Here is a 24,599-nt window from a genome sequence, read left to right as displayed (position 1 = left end):
TCCTCAGGTTCTTAATGCCACTGGATAACATGAACTAAGTAAAGAGTCGACTGTTTGGCTTCATTAAGGGACGAAAACGGATGAAAATGCACAGCTTTGTGGATCAGGAACCCACACATCACTTCTAGACAAGAGGCAGATAAATCAGAAACATGTGTCATCGCTTTGGTGACCGTCCGGCTCAATAAGAAGCTCATCTCTGCCTCTACTTCTCGGCTCTACTCATTAACTGCTTTCACTTGTTGCCAACATGCGTCCTTCCCTCGCCACAGCGGTCCTGCCACCCAGGACCCGTTCCCACAATCCACCCAACCTGTCCGTTGGGGGCCGCGAACACCTGTCGGCCCCACGAAGGCGCAGCCCGCATCTTCGGCACACCCTCAGCCCGGAGAACCTGCGGACTCTGGCAGAGAGGGGTGGGGCGGCTGTAGATACCGTGTCCGTGGTGAGCAGCCCCATTGGGCTTCCGCGGGCAAACAGCGACACTGACCTGGTGACATCCCAGAGCCGGTCCTCGTTGACAGCGTCCACTCTGGAGTACACGCTGAACCGTGGCCAGAACCTCGTCATATCCTGGGACATAAAGGAGGAAGTGGATGCTACAGACTGGATCGGGCTGTACCACATCGGTAAGATGATGCAATGGCAAGTAAAGGAATTTTAATTTGTGTCAAATCTCAAGTCAGTGCCTCCCAGCACATTAAGAAACATTACAATATGGCTACATTAGAAAATTATTGGATTCAGAAGGAAATGCAGCAAGGCGATGATCCTGGTATCTAAACATAGGTAAAAAAGCTGTTTAATAAAGCCGCCTACCCAACACAGCGATACAAGCCTTGAAAATTTACACAAAATGCACTTTTTAAAGTTTTCTCCACTAAATTATGAGAAAACCAATCAATCATCCAGGCTACCAGTGATTTTTTCTGCTCATCAGAGACATTAAACTTGGGCATTTCATTCAAACTATGTTAGATCACAAAATGTTGATGCTCAGAACTGCTTATAAATAAAAAATGTGCGAAAAAAACGGATTTGGCTTCAGATTGTGAATTCTGTTGTGTGTGTAAAATGGATCATAAATTGAAAATGTCATGTGGACTTATCTCCTATACTTACGACATATCCTGGAGAGAAAAAAAAAGATTACATTTCTGTAACTCTAAAATATTACACTTAGCTTGAGCACAGAAGTTTGCTTGGTTTCATTAAATATCCTAAAGTTACTGTAGAAAAGCAATCAGCTGATTCTGAGGGGGTCAGATGGGAGCTTTTCTCAGATTTAATCAGTCTTATATGGGGTGACCTGAAAATGACACACGTCTGGGACAGCTTATCTCTCAGATCAGTGTTGATGCTGTTATAATGCTGATATCTTTGCAGAGGCGAGGTGTATGTGCTCAGACAGTAGAGCAGGTCCACTGATTGGAAGGCTGGCGGTTCGATAGTGTTCGACTTCATCTCAGGGCACTGTCATTGCAGCCTAAACTGAACTTAGGTTTTGCATATTAATAAGCTCAACACTGGTGTTAACGCAAGGGGTAGCAGACCTGTTTATCCACTGTGCTCTTCTGAGCTCATCTTTGTAGCTGTTTTTAGGTGATGCCAGCCCCGATGGCTTATCATACAATCTACTCCCTTTGATTTTAAAAGTAAAACACGCCTGGCTTTCTGCTTTCCATTGTTAAAAGTACTGCTAATACCCAATATAGACCTGGAAGGGTGGATAGAAGAGGTGGTGGCATTATATGTCAATATATGTCAAATCCATTGCTAGTGACTCTGTAACTCTGACAGTCCATAAAGGTAAAGGCTATCAACGTGGGTGTCACATATTGGTTGGCTGTTACAGACCCCACTCGCCTCCGATGTTTTTCTGCAGAAAGAGTCCTCAGCTTTCAGGGTATGCTGGATTTAGCAAATACAGGGCCTAGAAACTCAGAATCTAATCCAGAGTTAGTTTAGCTGTTCAAATTGTTGTCTTTATATTTAAGAATTTGGCAAAAGTATAAAAAACTAAGATACCACTGAAAGGAAACTAAATTAGACTATAACACTCAAATCTACAGTTTGATTGCTCTGGACGTTTCGATAGGTCAATAACTAGCTCTAAATTTTGAGACAATAAACTAAAATTTTGACTTATGGTTAAGAAAATGTGTTTTCTTTATTGGCCTCCACAAATTTCTTCCCACTTCCCACGTATGTTATCAGAATCAGCAGCACAAAAACGCGCCAGCTAAATGATTGTTTTTCCCAGTCACTTTAACTTTTACGTGTATTTTTACCCCTGAATCTGTTTTGCTGAACTCTTTGGCAGCTCGCCGTCATTCAGAGCTGACTTGACCCTGCGTGTCCTCGAAGCTTTTCGGCTGATCCTGATGTTTTGTTATCGAAATCTGTCGATAGCTTGGTGCAGAGTCTCGTGCAGGAGCTTCCAGCAGCGAGTCAATACTGAAACATTAGCTGTTGAGACTTTACACCAGGCCTGGAGGCTGAGTCAACGTGTCACGGCTCTGCCTCGGTGTACGATAACACACACACCATCACAAAGCACGCACGAGCCGGGTGGTCTCCAATAATGTCCGCTAATCCTGCTTAGAGACAGGAATCTGACAGGGAGGAAATCCGTCGACCTGAGTGCTGAAGAGGGCTATCGGGCTCACGCAGATCTGTCCACGATGGTGAAAGCTAATACAGGAATCAGAGTGTGAAACCAGCACACCGGTGATCAGTCCACTCTGTTTTGATCACGTAGTAAAGATCCAAAAGAGTTCTGCTGCTCTGTGATTGAAAGCAGATTCTTATTCTTATTTTTTTATGTCTGAAAAATCTAAGTGTGGTGTACTGTCCACCATGCGTGTTTACACACTGCTGTGATCTCAGCTTCTTAACCCCCTCTTTCAAGCTATTTTTATTGGCTGTGCACACATGGCTGGTATGGGGCTTATGGGAAATGGAGTATTTCTAATGGTGCTGAGGTATTTAGCACAAATATTAAAAAGTGCACAGAAGCGAAGCTTGAAGTTGCTGGTTGCTGATGTGTGTGGGCCTAATAATAGGCTGTAAGTATAAACATCCAAAATTGCACCATGATCCAGCACACACATCAGGTGCACACACAGGTAACCATTAAAAAGTATCCTACTCTTGCACGTCTTTTAAGACACAGCAAGCTAGAATCTGTGCAAATATACAGAATATTTTACCTCATAAGCCAAATTTTGCTCAGGATACAGCAGTCAAATGCCCTTTTGGAGCAAAGTTAGTGTGAAATTACTGCCTAATGATAATGTTAACCTGCTGCACGGCAACTCATAATAAGCCAGAGTGTTACCTTCATTTGGGTGCACAGATATAATACTCCAAATTGGCACCCCGTGGTTTAGGCATTAAATTTCCTAATGAGGGGCTGCGAGGACATTAATCAGGGTCAGATGTATGCATGAGTCTCTTCTGCGTCATGGTGAACCCAGTTTCCAACTCAAGTTAAATTTTTGTTTCTAACATAGTTTTTGAAAAATATTCTGACCACATTAAACACGGGGATCTCTGCCACGGTCATAAATTTGCCTTTTCATTGTTCACTGAAGCAAATAATGAACGTTGTCTCTTTACTCCAGATAATTATAAAGTGACGTTGAGGGAGAACTCCAACTCTGAGAGCTGTTCATCAGCATGATGGACTGTGTTAGTGATGGATAATGAGCTTCAGAAAACAATGGGCGCCTTTGGTTTTGGAAAGGTCAGACAAACCTGCCGCACAACAGACGGCAGTAAATTCTGGACGGCGTGAAATTACTCCTATAAAGGACTCGACTTCGTGATGGTTTCAACTTGTTTACCAGGCGATCAGTTTAATTTCTGTTGACCTCTAAGACTTAACCCATCTGGATAAGCTGATTACATTTTCCAGACATTTCCTTCCTTGTTGGGAAAACTGTCTGGGAGGAGGAGACGGTGCAAACTGCCGGTGCCTGGTGGGGCGTCAGGTCACTTCATATCGATCATAAGGCCACCAGGACTTCATTACCTTCTCCGGGGTCTTATACCCCAGAGGAGACACCACTTTCTTTGACTAAGCAGACATTCAATGATAAGCTACCTGCCCTCCCCTCCTCGCCTCCCCTTCAGACACACTGGCATGCTCACACACACACTTCCACCAGTCAGCTGAGTTTGGTGCTTCATTAATCTGTGCGCAAAAGTGCTACGTACAGCGGAATTCCCCCTCCCCGTTTTTAACTCAGAGGAAGTTTGGAGTTTGTCCTTCTGTTTGGAGGTTACAGGGAGGCTATTTTGGGAATGGATTTCACTGATTAAAGGCAAACTTGTGTTTTGGAAGACAGAGTCCGCAGACTAAACACGCTGAAAGGCAGAACAGTTTTGCACTGCAGCGGCACAATGCAGAGCATGCTGTTTGATTTAACTCACATTCTTTGGTCTAAAAATAAATGCTGCAAGAGCTGGATGTGTCTAAAGCAAGAGTGAACTAACACATTTACCCTCCTGCAGATGAAACCAGTCCATCCAACGTGTGGGACTGCAAGAACAGAGGGGTGAATGGCACCCAGAAGGGTCAGATCGTGTGGAGGCTCGAGCCCGGGCCCTACTTTATGGAGCGTAAGTTGGTTATTGAAAAGTATCTCTGCACTTCTTGCAGTTCTTGCTATAAAATATTTAAAATGATCTAAATGGTCGCCAGTCATGATTTAGACCTCGCTGAGTGTAAAAATTACCTCCAAATCAAAGGAGAACATTTAGAATGAACCTCCAGGTGCAGCTGAGCTTTAAAGATTTTTCCATGTGATGTTTTTAAAGGCCTGTAACTCTTTTCTGCTTCCTCTGCAGCTGAGACAAAGATCTGTTTCAAGTACTACCACGGAGTGAGCGGAGCCCTGAGAGCCACGACCCCGTGCATCACTGTGAAGAACCCAGCAGTCCTGGTGTGTGAGGGAGGGATCGCACTGATCAATCACTCTGAGATTTATTCATGTGAAGTCTGGAATATGGTGGGGATAGCTGGTTATGATTATCGTGATTGTAATAGCTCCAACCATAAAACAACAAAACAAACCAGACTTAAATATCATTAATGTCCCCTTCAAGTTCATATCCTTTAACACCTCTGGACTGCATCCAGCTGTTTCTGTTATTTGTGGATGCTTTCCTGGGATTCCCGTTCTTGGTATTTGTACGTATGTGTGCTGAATTTCGTCCTCTGTATTAAACGTGAACTCTTGAATTTCTGACAAAGCTGCTGCGCAAAGTTGAGATCTTTACAGGAGGATTTTGCAGCAGGACTCCTCTCTAACAGCTCTGAATGGTGTTCCCACGGCCTTCCTGACCGGATGTACCATGTTTCCGCTTGGACATTGTGGAGCTCAAACTACCATTTGATTGCTGAGTCGGAGACATGAAAGTTGAGTCAGTGGGAAATCGTCTGTGAGAGTTTTTTGACAGCAGTAATGGAAACCTACCCTTCTTTACCAGGCGTGGTTCTTTGTCACTTCCTGTTTTTAAAATAAAACCTGAGTTGAAGACTCATGGTTGTGACACACCAGGAGAGAATCCCAGATGCTCAGATGGAAGCGGTCAGAATGGACTTCCAGGATATGACCTAAAGCAAGCAGCAAGCCTGGAAGTGCTCCTTTGAAAGGAAGATCAGCTTTACTCAGGAGTCGTGGACCTTCTCCAGTTTCTGAAAATAGCAGATGTGGGTGGTTTTTGGATATTTCAGTATGCAGGACTGATTTTGAAGCCATTTATTTCACGTTTCTGCACGTTGAGCTATCAAACAATGAACTGCCTTCATTGGCTCACTGTCTGCCTTAAGAAATCCTGTTATTTATCATTCTCAATAATGGAGCCTCACGGTGGTTTATATGGCATGTTTCATACTTTTCAGTTGATTGATGACTCAATATTGAGTCGTCTGTGACCGTAATCAATCCCACATAAATGCTGAGATTTGGCTCCTCGCTGATGCACTGCTGTCTGCGTTCAGTTCTAATTTATTCCCTCAACCTTCAAAGTCATGTCCACAGTTATGATTTAAATTCCTGTGAATTCAGTAGGACGTGTGTGTGTGTTTGTGGTCCTTGGAAAATATGTGCTCCATGTGTTTTATAGCATCTAAAGTGTGACGTTGTCTCTTCTATCTCAGGTGGAAGGGCTGGCTGAGCAGGTCGGAGTCGAACATCCTCGTAAACTGATCAGCTTCACTTTGACGGGTGAGTTTAGCAGTTTTGCTAAATGCCTCTTTGCAAATATTTCCAAATCTGGAAGAGCCACACCATAAATCCCAGAACAGATGCTTGGATTTTAACGGAGTGATCCATCTTATCTTCATCTGTGTCTTACAGTCCCTTTGGGAAACACTAGAGTAAACTCGAGTAAACACAGAGGCCTTGGTATTGAAGGGTTTTTTTCCCCACCAGAGAGACTCTGAAGTTTTTATCAGTTTCCCAATGATGATATCAGGTTCAGTTTAATTAGTTTAAAAGAATGGGATGTCCACCTCACTTACCCAAATCACTCGCCTTTGTTAGCCATGATGCATCTGCAGGTCAAGCCGTGCACAAGCAAAGGAGCGAGAACAATCCTTTGCTTTGATATTCGTCTCTCTCGTCATCTGTTTTGTTGCAGACCTGCGTGCTACTGGCCTGAAGAAGGGGATGTTTTTTAATCCTGATCCGTACCTGAAGATGTCAATCCACCCAGGGAAGAGGAGCGTGTTCCCCGTCTTCAGCCACCACGGGCAGGAACGCCGATCAGCTATCATCGCTAACACCACCAACCCCGTCTGGCATGGAGAGGTGACGTCGTTTAAACTTTTTCAAGCTCTTTTTGAATGCTACTTTGCACTACTGTTAATTAAATGCATTTATATTAAAACAGGGGACTATATCATGCCACAGGTTTTGATAGACTGGCATCCAGGATTGGTATTTAATACAGACTGATATTGGTCTGTTTTTGGCTTTTAGCTAACCTAAAGATAAAGTGCCTTGAGTTTTCTGCTTGCACCCCATAATCTCCAGTAAGACTGTCTTTTTGAAATACTTCTAGCATCAAACTCATGATGTGTTTCCCTCTTTCTTTTTTTGCACATCGATGCTTTTGCCTCTCTGCAGAAATACACATTCGTGGCCCTGATGACGGACATCCTCTACATTGAAGTGAAGGACAAGTTTGCCAAGAGCCGGCCGATCATCAAGCGCTTCCTTGGCCAGCTTACGATCCCTGTGCAGCGGCTCATTGAAAAAATACCCGGGTAGGTGGAAAATGTGCAGACACAGGCGAGTAGGAGCTCACTCATAGAGTCACGCACACATAAACAGACCTTCATATGTACTTTATCTGTGTGTGCAGTGTAAAAGACACACAGGTCTCTCTTTTTTTGCTTCTTTAACTGTGCAGAGTCCAGCCGGTCAGTTTCTCTCTGTGTCGACGCTTGCCCACTGAGCACGTTAGTGGACAGCTGCAGTTCAAAGTTGAGCTCACCTCGACAGGACCGGATGGTAAGTTTGCCTCTCAGCTGTGGTTAAATATTCATGACTTCACATTTTCTTGGAATTTGTTTTCACTAACATGTTCTCCCGGCTGTAGGTGCCTCTCCTGACTCCATCATCGGTGTTTCATCCTTGAATGGAGCTCCAGGGACTCCTTCTGATGATGAAGACCTGCCTCATCACCTTCCAGGCTTGGTCTCAGCAGGCCCCTCTCCTACGGGCTCCCAGGGCTCCCAGGGCATGGGGGAAGGCGCTACCGCAGCCTGTTTGGAAAAGGAGCTTCCTTTCATCGGAGCAGAGGGCAGATTTGGGGATACTGAAAGCATTGCAGGTCATGAAATGCTCCAAGGGTCATTCAGTGAGAGTCTGGATGCTATTGAGGCCCCTAAAGGACCTGGTGAACGACCTCTGGGTGCCGCCTCACCTAAACTGCGCTCTAGTTTCCCGACACACACAAGGCTGAGCGCCATGCTGCATATCGATTCAGACGAGGATGAAGAAAGATCTGGAGCCAATGACATCACTCCGGTACCCCTGTCGCCGCTGCTAATGAACGGAGAGCCTCCTGATGCCCGTGGTACTGATGAAGACGACACTGAGGGGCAGCAGGAGCCTGAGCGACCGGTGGGGTCTGTGTTGGAGGCGGGGCCAGTGGGTGGAGGTGCTAAGGCAGAAGACACGGCCCCCGAGGCCCAGGCTGCCGCAGAGGCCGTTGCTGGCACGGACTTAGAGGATGTTTTGGAGCAGGATGTTTTTCTTGAAGTGGAAGAGGTTCCATTCACAGAGGCTGCGTCCCATGATGCTTTGCCAGAAGGTGGAGACGCTCCTGAGCAAGGAAGGATGGCTGGCGAGGAGCCCTTATCAGAGATCGATAGCTGCTCAATGGCAACAGCCCCCCAGACGGTCTTCTCATCTTCAGACAGCTGTCCAGTCACACTGACCACCGCTGTGGTGCGTTCATGGGAGCAAAATTTACTGCTTTGTTTGAACCATTCCTGCAAAAACATTAAAACACAAAAAGTTATTCATTCCAAACACCAGAAGTATTTGTTGAATTTAGATGCACTTCACACACAAACACAGTGTCACTGCCTAAATCTGCCATCAGGGAGCAAAAGAAGTTAACTTGCTAGCTAAAAGTATATGAGAAACTTACTCAGCTTTTCACACTGCTGATGACTTTATGATCTCAATTGCAATTGGAAGTGTAGACTTTTTTGCCACGTCCTGTTATAATTTGTGGTCATTGCCAAGTTTTTAGCAGCCAGGAGTGTCCATATCCAGATGAAACCCCAGTAAGCTTGGTTTGCGTCCTGCGTCCAAATACTGGATGGATATGGCACACTGATGGACATATCTGCTAGTGCATCTAAGAAAACTAAAAGCACAGTCCTCTTGTAATTAAACTCTAAATTTAGATTCTAGTTAAATGTGTTTATTTCTGCTGTAAAATCTGACATTTTAACACAGCAGTCTATAAGGACTGAGTCACATTTGGAGCCAGCCTCCAGTGGCCATTCAAGGAACTGCAGTTTTTAACACTCCCACACTTTTAGAGTGGACAGCTGGTAAGTGTGGAAAGTCTGCTGTACATTTAATTAATTACTAAGTAAAGTTCACCGAGTGTCTGAAAAATTAAGCAAGGAAGTGCCTTTGTCCCCCAGCAGGGGGCGACACCTCTTCTTTTAAAAAGAAGCGTATGGGAAGATGATCCTTTGGCTGGCTTGCACTATAACCACAGCAAACACTTTCTTAAAGAGTTCACGGTCCCAGTTATTTTGTAAATTCAGTCTCATTTAGAATTAAAAAACGAAGACAAGCAGCATGTGCTGGCCCCATCTCTGACGTGCAGTGTTCTTGGCTTCTCGTCAGAGCCACACCTCGATCATTGAGGCTTAGCCAAAGCACATCAGAATATGAACATATATGTCCTCTGAAGAAGAGTTTCTCCATTTGTTTCATTTTTAATGTGCAGCCCAAGTGCCGTTAGTTTTCCCGCAGTGCTCTTTTATTAAAGGACACAGAGATCTAATGCACCACTGCCACCCTGCTTTCACTGTCGTGTGGTGGGCTAATGCTGTACACAGGCTCATGGAGGTCTTTTGTCTGTCTTGTATTGTCCCTATAGAGATGTTCTGGGAACAGACTGTGAGTGGGAACCAGTGATCTGTTTCCATTTTCCACTGAATTTTTATCACAAATCTTCCATGATTGTTTCTTTTTGAGATGCGACGCCTACGCACTGACACATATTTGCATGGAGTCAAACTTTTGTTGCCCTGGTTACGGAGCCAGCTCTGCCTCATGCCGTGAGATATGGACTCCTTTCATATCTGTATATATGTGACTGAATGATTTTGTGATTATTTTGCCATCTCTTTAAACGCTTATATTTTCTAGGAAGCAGAGGAGGGAGCAGAGACCGCCATAGATCCAGGGGGAGACATAGACTCTGCCGCACCGCCGACCAATCAGGCTGTAGATGGTGAAGGGCAAGGTGCCGCTGCTGAAGCTGAAGCACTGCCACCAACTAGCGAGCAACAGGAGGTGGAGGAGATCAGCGTGAGGAGGCTGAGTCTGCAGGCTGCAGGGGGCGTGGCTGAACAACAGGAAGGCGAGGCAAAGCCATCTGAGGAGGCGGGGTCTGCAGATTCAGAACAAGTTACCACAGAAACAGAAGGAGAGGAAGGTAGTACCGTTTACACAAATCTCCAAAAGTCGGTCACCACAGTTTTTGTTGGACATTACAACCCATGACATTTTCATCCCAAGTTAAAACAAAGTTCCCTCTGTGTGCTGTGTGTTTCCTGTGCTCAGGTGCTCACGTTAATGGACATCCTGTGCGTTCACTTCCTTCTGTGCGTCACGACATCCACCGATACCAACGTGTGGACGAGCCTCTGCCTCCCAGTGAGTGTGTGTGTGTCTGCATGCCCTGTACTGTTCAGTGTGCGGCAGTGTGTGTTTCTATTCACGCCACCGTCCCGCGTCCACATCTGTTGTTCACATGCGTCGCACTGAGTCAGCCTGACAAACTGAAACCCCAAATCAGCCACAGAATGACATCATGGATGCAGTGATTCCCGACGTAAACACACATTTATCCATTTTCCTCATTTCAGATTAAAAATTAAATTCCTGAAGTGTGTTACTTTCAACAGTTACATTCAGTTCAAGCCATTAAACACCTGCTTTATCTCCATTTTTAACTGCCTCTCAGACTGGGAGGCCCGGATCGACAGCCATGGGAGGATTTTCTTTGTGGACCACGTCAACAGGACCACCACATGGCAGCGGCCCACCGGACCTCCTGCCCCACAGGGCCTGACCCGCTCCAACTCCATTCAGCAGATGGAGCAGCTGAACCGCAGGTGGGCTTTGAGGGGAGAAATCATGAACTTTCTCCGAGGACTGGGAGCTTAAGGAGGACCGGGATCTAGATAACGTTAAAGAAATCAGTTTACCCCCCAAGTAACTGTAGTTTAACTCAAGAAATTAACGTCTAATGCAGATAACACAAAAAGTCAATGGCATACAGATGCAAAAGTGGGCGGGTCCCGAGTTAACCTCTTCTTAAATTGCGGTGAGTGATAGAAGTAATTATCAGTAAGAGTACAGGATGCCACTGATTGACATGTGACACTGTTAACTACTGAACCGAGGCCTGAAAGCTCCTTGAACACCTTTGTAGATGTTTAATGGGTGACCAAGCTTCAGATTTCTGTCTCTAGAAACTCCCACAGACGTTTTTAATCACTTGTTGTTGATCTAAAGTAAAAGAGATGCAGATGTTTTCAGAAACATATTTTCCTAATGGAAGAAATATTTTCCAGACGGTCCACTGTTTTGGTCTTTTTAGCTTTGAGGTAACAGATAACAGGTAACCTGAAGCATCTGGAAATGTCCAGTGGTGTGAAGTGGTGCAAATCCTTGATTAAGCCAAGGGTTCCTATCATTAAATAGAAAGTGGGTTCTAAATAAAACAGTGAGACCGATCTGTGTATGTTGGTGAGACCTGCAGATATCTCTTTGTTTTTGTTTTTTATAATCTGCCTGTTTTTAAGCTAATGTACCTGTGAATAAACAGAAGTTCTCACACTTTCAGAAGAAGAAAGCTTATGCATGCTTCATTGTCTTTGCTTCCTTTGGGGAGCAACTGAAAAGCTAAAGTCACTGTTTGATGACAGATATCAGAGCATCAGGAGGACCATCACCAACAGCGATCGGTCAGAGGAAAGCTCCGTCGACCTGGTTCCTGAACCTGAAAGCGAACTGATGCCACACTCCATTTCTGGTTAGTTCATCTCACAGACAAATGCAGTAATTAAAGGTTTCATTGACGAGAGATTTTACGAGGAGACATTTGTGCAATTCAATGAGTCACCTCTGGAAGATGATTCATCCTCAGAACTGCTACTGGTAGCCATGATACTGTTATTTGTTATGAAGAGATGTGAGAAGAGCAGCTTTCTTTGTCATATCACTCATGCAGAGTTGTAGACGTGTGATTACTAACTGTCTTTAAACTCAGCACGTGCTGTTAGAGCGTGTTTTCCTGACATAAGCTGCTGTGGTCGGTTTGGTTGGTGTCTCAGGCTTTGACTGGATGTCGTTTCTGTTTCAGAATACAGACGAGAAAGCGGCGTCGCACACTCCAGCGGCCGCTCGCGTCTCTCCCTGCTGCTCCAGTCGCCCAGCGCCAAGTTCCTGTGCAGCCCCGACTTCTTCACCGTGCTGCATTCAAACCCTGTCAGTCCAACACACCTGTAGAGCAGATCTAACATACGCAAGGTCACCAAAAACCATTTAGGCTCATGTTTCTGCTTAGCTATCCTAGTTTCAGAAACTAGTAGTTGACAGATTACATCGTCACCTGTTACTTGTTACAGATCGTTTTCTTTTCTTCTGTATATGTATGCCAGCATCAGTGACAAGTGATCAACAACACGTTACAATGAGGTCATCAGAGTCAGGCTGTTTTTCATCTTTTCTTTCTTCCATGCTTGAAACTAAATCTGAGCAAACATCTGGAGTGGAGATGTTGGGAATTACGCACACTCTGTTCTCATTCAGTTAGTCATACTTCCCTGCACAACATCACAATAAAGTGATTAGAAAGAAGAAAATATAAGTGTAGTATTTTAAGAAATGGGCCAGGATCTATAAAGAACTCCAAATATCACATCAGCACATTGACATATTTGGCTGGGGTCATAAGGGACCTCCGTCAGGGTAGTCACTAATATTAGGGATATTGAGACTCTTATAGTCTGCCCCCTTTAGCTCCATGTGATGTGTTGACGTTAGTTTAATCTGTTTCTTCTTCCTCTTATACAACATAAAGATCTTTATAACTTCTGCTTTTTAACTGCTTGAGCTGTTAGAAAACTCCACATTCAACTCCATGTACACTGTTATTTTCAAACCTGATGTACTGATACTGCACTAATCATGTAGGAAAAACCCTGAATAACAGTATGTCTCAGATAAAAAAGGAAAATAGCATCATACCACTGAAATAACCCCACTGTTGTTTCTCTCATTGGTTCCCCTGTCGCTTCCTGATGACCTCCCCTCAGAGTGCCTATCGCATGTTTACGAGCAACACCTGCCTGAAGCACATGATCAGCAAGGTGCGTCGAGACACTCACTTCTTCGAGCGCTACCAGCACAACCGCGACCTCGTCACCTTCCTCAACATGTTCTCCAATAAGCAGCTGGAGCTTCCCCGGGGCTGGGAGATGAAGCACGACCACACTGGGAAGGTATGCCACGCAATGACGCCCGTTTTCACCTTCACTGCGCTGCGTGTGACATTTTCTGATTAGTTTATGTGCGCCTCAACCCTCAGCCTTTCTTCGTGGATCATAACTGTCGCTCCACGACCTTCATCGACCCGCGGCTGCCCCTCCAGAGTTCTCGCTCCACCGGGCTGCTGGCCCACCGCCAGCATCTGAGCCGCCAGCGCAGCCACAGTGCCGGGGAGGTGAGAGACTCGTCATTGCTGCAGAGCACTCATTGCCTGGAGCACGCTTAGGGTTTGCATATTTAGAGAGGCCAGTTTGAACTCTGAATGTTGGCGTCACCTGTGTTGGTGCCATCAAGGATGCGTCACAGCAGCTTTAATATAGAGTAAAAAGTGCCACAGAAGCTCACTTCTAGTTTATATAACAGCATCTCGTAACAAGAGTCATGTCAAGGTATTATCAAGGTAGTAATGCTCACTATTAGAGGGAGAATCTCAGATGTGTCCAGCTGTGTGAGATTCTGCAGCTGCGGTGTCAAACATAAGGCTCCGAGGTCTCAAATCGGACCCATCTGATGGTTTCTAAGGTGTAAATAGTGCAAAAGAAGAAAGATGGTTCAATTTTTGGACTTTTGTTTTTTATTCTGAACCAGCAAGAACGGTATAGAGAGCCAGAGGTCAGTTTGAGAGCTGTCTTAGTGGCAAAGATGTTACCTGTTGCTTGGAGTAATAATAATAATAATACTTTTTATTTTTGGTGCCTTTTAAAGTACTCAAGGGCTCTGTGCAACACAAAATTAAAAAGAAGACCAATATTAAAACACATTTCAAATCCTACTGTATAGGAGGTGTTGAGGATTCGGGATCCAGTGAAGCTGATGAGAGTAGCTGTAATGTGGTCAGCAAACTGGGTGCAGGCGATGACTCTTGCTGCAGTTCTGTCCCATTTGGAGACAATTGCAGGGTTTTCTGTTTTGGTGGTCCAAAGAAAATTACAATAATTACAATAATTCAAACGAGAGGTGACGAGGGCATGAGCCAGGACCGTGTGACAGTAATATATCAAGGTAAGGTAGTTAAACAAAGGAGAGCCTGCTCGTGATTTTCCTTGTAATGACAGTAGACTAATTGAACTGAAGAAAATATTAAAGAGAAATGAGATGACTTCCTGGGTCAGACTTTGTTTAAAATAAAAAGTGGATATGATAAATGAGAGTGTCGCTCTATTAGTGCTACCTTTGGGGAGAAATCTGAAATGGAAGCATCTGGAATTCAACATGTAAAGGATGCTGAGGATCTAAAATGATGCTCTGTGACACGTGCAGCCATAACGTTTAGCTGCTTTTATGGGGTGAACTCACAGTTCATATCTGCAGTATTAAGACGCTCCAAACTCTCCAGCATCATTGCACCAGGTCTAGACTATTTTGCATACATCTGTTTGCTTCTGACACATGCACATGAAAATGTGTGCATCTAATGTGATATCGGCCGGGCTGTAACAGCTTCAACTCTTCAGGGAAGGCTTATGGGAATTTTTGGACATTCTCCCAGAGGCACATTTGTGAGGTCAGACACTGATGTTGGATGAGAAGGCCTGGCTCACAGTCCCCACACCATATTCCCCCCCTCTACTAAACTTTACACTTGACACAATGCAGTCAGACAAGTACCGTCTCCTGGCAACCACCAAACCAAGACTCATCCATCAGACTGCCAGACAGAGAAGCGTTCATCACTACAGAGAACATGTCTCCAATGCTCTAGAGTCTAGTGGTACCGTGCTTTACAGCATTGCATCTGACACTTGTGTTTGGTAATGTAAGGCTTGGCTGCAGCTCCTTAGCCATGAAAACCTTTTCCATGAAGCCCTCTATGCACATGTCAAGGCAGACGAGCTAATCTGAAGACCATATGAAGTTTGGAGGTCTGTAGCGTTTGACTTGGCAGAAAGTTGGTAACCTCAGTGCTTTATGCCCCTCAGCAACCGCTGTGTGGGTTTATGTGGTCTACCACTTTGTGGCTGAGTTGCTGTTGTTCCCAACTGGTGGGTCGGTCCCAGAACTAGGATGCGACCTGAACTGTAGTGTTTACTGTTGTCACAGGTGGTGGATGACTCTCGCCAAACCAACCCGCCCGTCCTGCCCCGCCCCTCCAGCACCTTCAGCGGCTCCAGTCGGAGTCAGTACCACGACGTGGTGCCTGTGGGTGAGTCGGACAGACTTAAACTTCCACGTGTGGATGCAAGAATAAAGTGAAATCACACATGCTGATTCTCTCCTCTTTTTCTTCCAGCCTACAATGACAAGATAGTGGCGTTTCTACGGCAACCCAATATATTTGAAATCCTGCAGGAAAGGCAGCCTGAGCTCGCCAGGAACCACTCACTCAAGTATGCCTCTCTCTCAGTCTCCATCTCTGTCTCATTCTGGCCTCCCGCGCCTCCATTATCGCCATCAGTCAAACTGAACACGTTTAACCTTTAATCTTGATGGACTGCATCTGGTTAGCCCCCTAAAGTGTGTGTGTGTTTGCAGGGAGAAAGTGCAGTTTATTCGCAGCGAGGGAGTCAACGGCTTGGCTCGCCTCTCCAGTGATGCTGACCTCGTCATGCTGCTGAGGTGAGTCCTGCAGGTGTGTCTGTGTGGGGACAGAGCCTGCTGGTCAAAATGATCACCACTTATGAAATGTCATAAATTGGTACCTTATGTCACCTTTTTGCCGCTGAAGTAAAATATTTGTGGACATCACACATGATTATTTGACCTACAAGTAGTATTTACAGTCATAATTACTTGCTGACTCATGTGAAGCGGCTGGCTTTGCAGCCTGCCTGATTTTATATATAAGCAACCCGCAATATTGCATTCCTGCTACCCTGTGTGTGTGTGTGTGTGTGTGTGTGTGTGTGTGTGTGTGTGTTTGTGAGGACTAACGCTGCCTGAAGGCGTATCGTTTCCTTTCTGCTGTCTGACAGTGTTCTCTGTGTGTGTGTGTGTGTCTCTTTTTCTCTCTCTCTCTCTCTCATCTTCAGCTTATTTGAGGAGGAGGTGATGTCATATGTACCGCCATTACTCCACCCAGGTTACTGCCTCTCCTCTCCACAGAGCTCCCCCGGTGAGTCTCTGTCTCACTCCTTGTCTGCATCAGCCCAGCATTTATTAAATTCTCACTTTTATATAATAAAAACTGTAAAATGAAAATGTTCGTGTATATGCTGTCTTACATAATAAACTTTATTAACGGTTTATAATCAATATACCTAAATTATATGAGTAATGATGAGTAACTACAGCATATTTATGGTGTATTTACTGTGTCATCACAAGTGTAACTTTGACATGTTATGGTGTAGCTCCTGTGCAGTTGTAGTCATTGCAATAAAGTTATGTTGTATCTATGGTGTAATTACCCGCAGCTATGGTGTATCTGCAGTGTAACTGTTCTGTAACTTCTGTCTTGTTACATTGTAACAGCGCAGTAACAATGATGTAACTGTGACGTTGCTAAAGTGTAACAACTCCGGGAGATTTTAGTCTCATGTCTTCTTTCACCATTACCTAGAAAACCTGATGATCTTGTGATCCCATAATATTTGTAAAGAATGCCTCGGATTTTTGGGAAGGCTGTAAACATGTTTATTTGTGCTTTAAACTTGACTTTTTTTAAATGGGAGTCTGTGGACTGACTCACCTTTAGAGTCAGCCTCAAGTGGCCACTAGAGGAACTGCACTTTTAAGACTTCTGGATTGGCTTTATTTGCCTCTGAGGTTCTTGCTTATTCAAATTAAAAGAGACAGAGAAAGAAAGCGAGAGATGATTTCAAGACAAATCTGTGTTAAGAGCTGCAGATGCTGAACACAGAGCTCATTCTCCTGCCTGGACACTGCGTGTTGATGATTTGGGATTAAAGTAGCATCCTTTAAGATTAATCCCATCACACAAAGTCAGCTGTCCAACCTCAATATTAAGATGAGAATGAGTCTTCATCCTGGTTTCAATCTGGAAACTGTGTCTGTAGTTTTGGTTTTCTTGGCCTTGACTTCCAGTTTCGATCCACGTTCGGATATAAAAGCACCAAGGTACTTTCAGGCTTTAGTTTTTATGTGTGGTTTTATCTGCGCTGACCCACCTTCCATATTTGGAATATATTTTATCCCAAAGCTCCACCAGGCTGTTCATCTCTTTTTCTTCTCCTGCCAGCCCACCGGTGTTGCTAAAACATCCTCCCCCTATGCTGTCGATGCTGAGAGTTTCAGACTTATGCTCCAGCATTTTGTCATAATTCTCTGCAGGATGACACTGAAAGGAGACAGGAACAGATAAAGGGAGCCACACACCCTGATAGAAAACACAAAAAGCTGCAAAGCACTTACCACCTCTCGAAACAATGTACTTTATTTAAGAGAAATGTTTCAATAAAAATCCAGCACACTTTATTCAAAGAAGCTTTTTGGAATGCGTCCTTGTCAGACTTGGTTCAAAACAAACATTTTCTTTGCAGCGCTGTTATTAGTGTTTTTCTTTTCACCTCTTTATGCTGAGCTGAGCTCTGATCACTGAGATGTGTATTTGCTCTAAAATTAATAAAAGCTTTAACAGTCTGATACAAAAAAAATCCCCCCAAAACAATCCAGGATTAACCTGCATGCGCTATTTCTGATTGTCTACACAATCACTCAAGCTTTACTCAATTTCTGCTCGGGAACATTCAGATTTAATTTTATTTCTGTCTCCCTGTATCCATTTATCTGTCTTTACTTGTCTGTGCTCCTCTTTTTGTTCTTGCTCTGTCTCTTGCTTTGCATTCATTGTGCTTTTTACTGTCATTTACATCTCAGGTACCCAGAGAGCTAATGCCCGCGCCCCGGCTCCCTATAAACGAGATTTTGAGGCCAAACTGAGGAACTTCTATCGAAAGCTGGAGACAAAGGGTTATGGACAGGGACCGGGGAAAGTCAAGTAGGTCTAAAAGCTCCAAAAAGATGAATTAATGAATGCTGATTTCTAAATTAAAATAAAAAATGTTATTTATGAATAAAAACTGCATGTTCTGTTCAAAATCATAAACCGGTAGGAGGGCGAATTAAATTTCAGGAGGCACACCATCACGGGTTTAGCGTTAGGTATAACCCTAAATTTAGGCTTTACATATACACTGCTCAAAAAAAAAATTAAAGGAACAGTATGAACATACCTCAGACCTCAATAGGAAAAAAATCATGCTGGATATCAATAATGATATGGACTGGGTAATACGTGAATGTCACATCGTTTGATGGAAATTAAAATGATTGACTTATAGAGGGCTGAATATAAAGAAACCCCAAAAATCAAAGTGAAAAAGTGACACTATTCCATTCTGATGAAATTGAATTGCACCAACTAAAAATAGTACTTCGTAGTTTCTAATGCCCCCATAATCCTAATGAGAGGACGACTGGTGTCCTGGGGGATCTCCTAACAGATCTGGACATCACTGAGCACCTGGTCAGTCTGAGGCAAAGCCTCATGGCATTGGATGGACTCACACAAAATGCTCAAGAGGAGTTCCTGCAAGATGAAGAACAATTCCTTCATCTCGCAGGAACTGCCTGCATACTCTTGCAGTCAGGGCATTTGTCATGCACCAGGAAGAACCCAGGACACAGTGCGTCTAGCATGTGTCTGGCAGTGCTCGTCCTGTTCCTTCCTGCACAAAGGAGCAAATACTGGTCCTGCTGATGTGTTGAGCCTCCTACGGGCCTGTCCAGCTCTCCTAGAGTACCTGCCCATCTCCCGAGATCTCCTCCTGCTCTTGAGACTGTAATGACGTATTGATCATCACTTTATTTCTAAAGCACTTAAAAAACAACATAACAGCTGACAGAAGTGCTATACAAGAAATGAGAGAACAAGAATAAAGCAATTAATCAGCTATAAGTTAATTCATAGAACCTAGGGAACATTTGAAATAGTACAGGCACATACGAAGGGTAAGAGTTTAAGACAGATAACAACACTGGATTAAAAGCCAAAGAGAAAATGTCTCTTTTTAAACGAGTTTTAAAGTCAGCAACAAATGAAGACTGCCTGACTCGTTCCACATTTCAGGAGGCAAAACTCCGAAGTCTCTGTCGCCTCTGGATTTATAAAATATCTCTAAAATATTGATGTGCCATCCTGGAGGAGCTGGACTACCTGTGCAACTAGGGTCCAGGTATCACCTCACACTACCCGTAGTGACATTGAACCTAGCCAAATGCAAAACTAGAGGAAAAACAATCAAAAAGAATGAGGAAGGAAAAAATGTCAGTGGCCCCCACCTGTAAAACCGTTTGTGTTGTGGGGGTTGTCTCACTGATGCTCCTCTAGTTCACCTGTTGTTAATTTCATTAACACCCCCTCTGACCATATCAGTATCCCAGAAGTTTAGCTGACTTGATGCTATACTCTGATTAAAAGGTGTTCCTTTAATATTTTATTTTCAGCAGTGTATTTCAGTGCGGACTATTTTAATCAAAAGATGATTTTATGTTTTCATCGGTAGTGGTTTATAGTTGGCGCTCTGTTTCTATAACCGTGCGTGCGTGTGTGTGTGTGTGTGTGTGTGTGCACCCCCAGGCTCATCATACGCAGAGATCACCTTCTGGAGGACGCCTTTAACCAGATCATGTGCTACTCCCGTAAAGACCTGCAGAGGAGCAAGCTTTACGTCAGCTTTGTAGGCGAGGACGGGTCAGAGAAACACATTTACCTCCATTTCATTGGCGTTACTGTTCTTAATAACACGAGATGTTTGCTCACCTCATGCAGGGTAGAGTTTTCTGTTCTCATCTCAAGTTTCAAAGCATAATGTTTAACGCACATCGCCACAGTGCAGGAATGATTGTTTATAACATCAGCATACAGGATTGCAAAAATGAACTGAACAGGCCCTTCATCGTACCAGCCAAAAACCGAAAATCGACCTCATGTTTCAGTTATTGTTTCACCTGCGCTGACTGTGTTCATGAGAGAGAGAATCTAGGACTGGAAGAATAACTTAATAAAGCTTTTATAGTCAGTTTAAATAAAACAAAACAAAGGAGACATTGTGTCCCTTTAAAAAAAGGTCAATAGCAGGAAATTAAATGTCACCAAATTTAACAACAAATCGTTTTATACGCCTGTACCCGTCTCTTGTTTCCAGTGCAGAAGTATCGTGATTGTGAGGCTGCAAAATCCCATAAACACTAAATGCGTTCCTCCTCTGATCCAATCATCAGCCAAAGTCATCAAGGTTCATATGCATGTGTACTCTCATTTTGTGTGTGTGTGTTGCAGGCTGGACTACAGCGGACCCTCCAGAGAGTTTTTCTTCTTGGTCTCTAGAGAGCTGTTCAACCCATACTATGGGCTGTTTGAATATTCAGCTAATGACACGTACACCGTCCAGATCAGCCCCATGTCTGCCTTCGTGGACAACCACCATGAATGGTGAGGTTTCTGTCAGCCTGTGATCTCTGCCTGCCTGTTTGTTTGTTTGTTGCTGTGTGTGCTCCTGTGCTAAATGTAAGGTGTTAATTTTATCTGTCCTGAATGCTGATCCCAAAATGGAAGCAATTTGTGGAGAGCTGTGTGGAAATTTGGATCAGCAATCTGTCACAAGTCAGTTTTTTTGCTCAGTGGCTGTGGATGGATGGAGGTCTGAGTAACATGGAAAACAGGTTTAGTAACATGAACCATAGACTATAGTATTCCTTGCTACATTGCAGATTTATCTGTAAATTTATATTGCCGGAATTTCATTATATCACAGGTTTCTGTTTCTTATAGGTTTTTTTTTTTATTATTTTAGATTTTAAGTGGTTATAATAGGTTTTATAATAATAATGGATTGCATTTATATAGCACTTATCAAGACCCCCAAAGCACTTTACAATTCCACTATTCATTCACTCTCACATTCACTCACTGATAGAGGCAGGCTACAGTTGTAGCCACAGCTGCCCTGGGGCAGACTGACAGAAGCAAGGCTGCCATATCGCACCATCGGCCCCTCTGGCTATCACCAGTAGGTGAAGTGTCTTGCCCAAGGACACAACGACCAAGACTGTTTGAGCCAGGGCTCGAACCGGCAACCTTCCGGTTACGAGACAAACTGCCAACTCTTGAGCCACGATCGCCCCATGAGGTATAAGAGTGTAGGGAGGGTTTATGTGGCTTAAATATATATATAAAGGTATACTGTTTATGTGAAAGCTGGATGCAGCCACCATGATATCGCTCACCGGTTTCAACAACAGTGTGCTGGCTGCTGCCGTGTTACTTTTTTTGGAGCCAGAAGTGACCATATTTAGTATCAGGTAATGTTCACTAGCTTTTTTAGCAAGCTGCCTCTGTAATCTTTTTCAGTGTATCAGACACAGATACTTGGTAGTTAGTGCTAAGAAACAGAAGAATAAAACACTGGTCCATTACATAAAAGTTCCCACATATGAACTGCACCTACCAGTGCTGCTGGTACTTCCTCTGTGTCAGAGATATTATGTTGTGTATTTCTAAATACACAATATTTGTGTATTTCAAAATGAGTACCTTCACTAGAATCAGATCTATCTATCTGATTCTAGTGAATGTACTCATTTTGAACACTGCTATGCAGAACGTGAGCAGAGAGAAAGCGAGAGAATTTGATCTATTTGCTGTCACATACGTTGTAGAATGTGGCTCTGCCTCAATACCTAAACAGGAAAATGAGCACAGTGAAGTGGGATATGGCAGGTGGGGGTACCCTAAGATCATTTGTAGTGCTGTGACCACCAATCCAGATCATTCTGGCCCACTTTAACCCCAGAGTATAGCACCATGAATGGTGGACAAGTTATGTGGTTTTTGCTCTTTCATCTCTTTGTAACCGATAAGCACAGATACACCGATAGGATTCTCTTTTATGTGTCATTGTTTCCTCCATTTAGCTTCAAATGTGTTTGATGTTTGAAGGCGTGCAGGGCTGGGAGATAAATACTTCCCTCAAATGTATTAAACCTAAGACAGTAGATACTATAGATATTTATGTAAAGATATAGGGAGTAAAATAAATACTCTAGTAAAGTACAGATACACGGAAATTCTATTTAAGTACACCTGGTGGTCAGGTAGGATGGACTCACTGAGTTTCTTGTTTTTTTTTCTTTTTTTGAAGAAGGATCTTTACTAGAATTTCACTCACCGAACCTTCTTGAATTGCCATGTTATTAGGCAGTTTCCATTAAAAATGCTCCAAAAAATGTCCAGTTCAGGGACTCCAGCTCTATATTGACACCATATTTAAAGCAGTTACATCCCTAGATTTAAGCTTTACTAGTATCCAGATAGTGAGTTAGGAGGAAAAATCAACTCTCATGCAGCTGTGATGAAGTTGGGGATTGGTTATAGAGAACAAAACTGTTTTTGTATCAGGCTGTAAACATGTTTATTTTTGCTGTAAAGTTGGACATTTTAACATGGGAGTCTATGGGGACTGACTCACTGCTGGAGCCAGGCTCAAGTGGCCGTTAAAGGAACTGCAGTTTTTGTTCTTTGGGGAAAGTTGTTTGTTATATTGTACATGATTAGAGGCAATTATCAAGCTAAACCTATGTTTGAAAGAACAAAGACAATTTTCTGATGTTATAGAAGTTTCTCAACCAGATAGAATCGAGAAGCATCTTTAAAATATGATGCAGATACCAAATTGTTTGTTATCTTCCCTCGTGGTTGGGATTTGTTCTGCCAACTTCAATCTTGTTCTCACAGACCATCTTTAAGATTCTTATTTCTTGTCTCTATTTGTTGGGTCCTCAATCAAGAGAGTTTTAGATATCATAACATGAACATAATGTGTGGAAGCTGCAGCAGACTATGGCACAATGTTTTTGCATCTGCAGGAAAAGATGTAGAATCTGGTTCCTGTGTTGTTTAGACAGTGTGAAAGAAAGCGAGATCACTGCGGTCCTGATGTTGCTGCTGTCTGTATTCACACATATTTTCCATGTTTTATGCAGGTTTCGTTTCAGCGGGCGCATCCTGGGGCTGGCCCTTGTTCATCAGTACCTGCTGGATGCCTTTTTTACCCGTCCTTTCTATAAGGGGCTTCTTCGCATGTAAGTGCCTCAGCCTGCTTCCATTCATTGCAAGTCAGCATTCAGGGTAGCAGCACTTCCTCCCTGACCAAATAAGACCTTGAATGTCAGTCAGCAGCTGTCTGCTTCTCCTGTCAGTAGGAGCAGCAGCCTTATTAAGCTTTGTCCAAACAACCTGAAACACTGCCAAATGTCTGCAATGAGGACAGATGCTGTATTAAATGTGTTCTTAACCTCTCGGGCAGCAGCGATCTGTTCTTAGCTTTATCACCATTAGTGCAGAGATAAGCATTTATCAAATGAAATGTCATATGTTCAGTCCAATATAGTGCTGAATGATCTTAGTATAATCAACAAAGCAAGTGAACGTGCATATTTTCCTGACAGTAATAACACGTGGAATGACCAAGGAATGAAAATTATGCAAAAGCATTCAAAAGATCAGCAAAAGATTTGACACATACCTATGCTTCATCTCCATACTTTGTATAATTAACCTTCAGCCTCACTTGTTAAAATCAGCTGACGATGATTAACGAGCAGGTCATCCCCACCTGTTGACCCCGCTGTGACCCTTATTCATGCAGCCCGTGTGACCTGAGTGATCTGGAGTTCCTGGATGAGGAGTTCCATCAGAGTCTACAGTGGATGAAGGACAATGACATCGAAGACATGCTGGACCTCACCTTCACTGTGAACGAGGAGGTCTTTGGACAGGTGCGTCTTCAGTCTGTGGTGGCGCCCTGGAACAAGAAAAGCAGACCGCAAATTTTATGTGTTATTCCTCTGTAATTCTGCAGATCACAGAGCGAGAGCTTAAGCCGGGTGGGGCTGGCATCCCTGTGTCAGAAAAGAACAAGAAGGAGTATATTGAGCGAATGGTCAAATGGCGCATCGAGAGAGGCGTGGCCCAGCAGACAGAGAGCCTGGTCCGAGGCTTCTACGAGGTACAGTGCCGGTGTTACAAATGTTAGAGGTGTCAAAAAGACAAGATAAACAATGCTAAAATCCTCAAAGGGGTTTTAGGGGCATCCCCAAAATCCAACTAAAGGCCTCAAATAAATGCATAACTAAATAAATAAATACAACTTTATTTGTGTGGCATCTTTCACAACAAAAGTACAGAGAATTCCTCATGTGGGAGGACAAATTTCCAAGGGTATAGGCCTGAAAATTTCTGGATCAGATTTAAAGATTCGTCAGCTGCTTAACAGTTGAAATTCAAATTATATATATGGATTATCTGAGTGG

The 24,599-nt window shown here is 43.7% G+C and overlaps 1 protein-coding gene across 6 annotated transcripts in view; it reads left to right on the top strand.

The window, feature by feature from the left end:
* Positions 1-24,599, top strand: part of hecw2a (HECT, C2 and WW domain containing E3 ubiquitin protein ligase 2a) — a 42,650-nt gene that overhangs the window by 10,307 nt on the left and 7,744 nt on the right. For 3 of the 6 annotated variants that reach the window (XM_005939807.3, XM_005939808.3, XM_005939806.3), the window contains exons 2-26: positions 8-629; positions 4,519-4,626; positions 4,855-4,949; positions 6,170-6,236; positions 6,652-6,821; positions 7,140-7,279; positions 7,426-7,526; positions 7,615-8,468; positions 9,918-10,206; positions 10,335-10,427; positions 10,738-10,888; positions 11,705-11,811; positions 12,142-12,266; positions 13,097-13,282; positions 13,369-13,503; positions 15,351-15,471; positions 15,559-15,655; positions 15,801-15,884; positions 16,298-16,380; positions 18,105-18,225; positions 19,867-19,980; positions 20,569-20,721; positions 23,271-23,369; positions 23,936-24,065; positions 24,149-24,295. In XM_005939807.3, coding sequence (XP_005939869.1) covers positions 251-629; positions 4,519-4,626; positions 4,855-4,949; positions 6,170-6,236; positions 6,652-6,821; positions 7,140-7,279; positions 7,426-7,526; positions 7,615-8,468; positions 9,918-10,206; positions 10,335-10,427; positions 10,738-10,888; positions 11,705-11,811; positions 12,142-12,266; positions 13,097-13,282; positions 13,369-13,503; positions 15,351-15,471; positions 15,559-15,655; positions 15,801-15,884; positions 16,298-16,380; positions 18,105-18,225; positions 19,867-19,980; positions 20,569-20,721; positions 23,271-23,369; positions 23,936-24,065; positions 24,149-24,295 — 4,149 coding nt within the window. In that variant the 5' untranslated portion in view covers positions 8-250. The other 3 variants (XM_014339223.2, XM_014339224.2, XM_042218561.1) reach the window with 3 other exon arrangements.

Source organism: Haplochromis burtoni, unplaced genomic scaffold (genome assembly GCF_018398535.1).
Source record: "Haplochromis burtoni strain Fernald_Lab_line unplaced genomic scaffold, NCSU_Asbu1 Contig_20, whole genome shotgun sequence".
NCBI classification, from domain to species: Eukaryota; Metazoa; Chordata; class Actinopteri; order Cichliformes; family Cichlidae; genus Haplochromis; species Haplochromis burtoni.
This window is presented reverse-complemented; position numbering and strand designations above follow the sequence as displayed.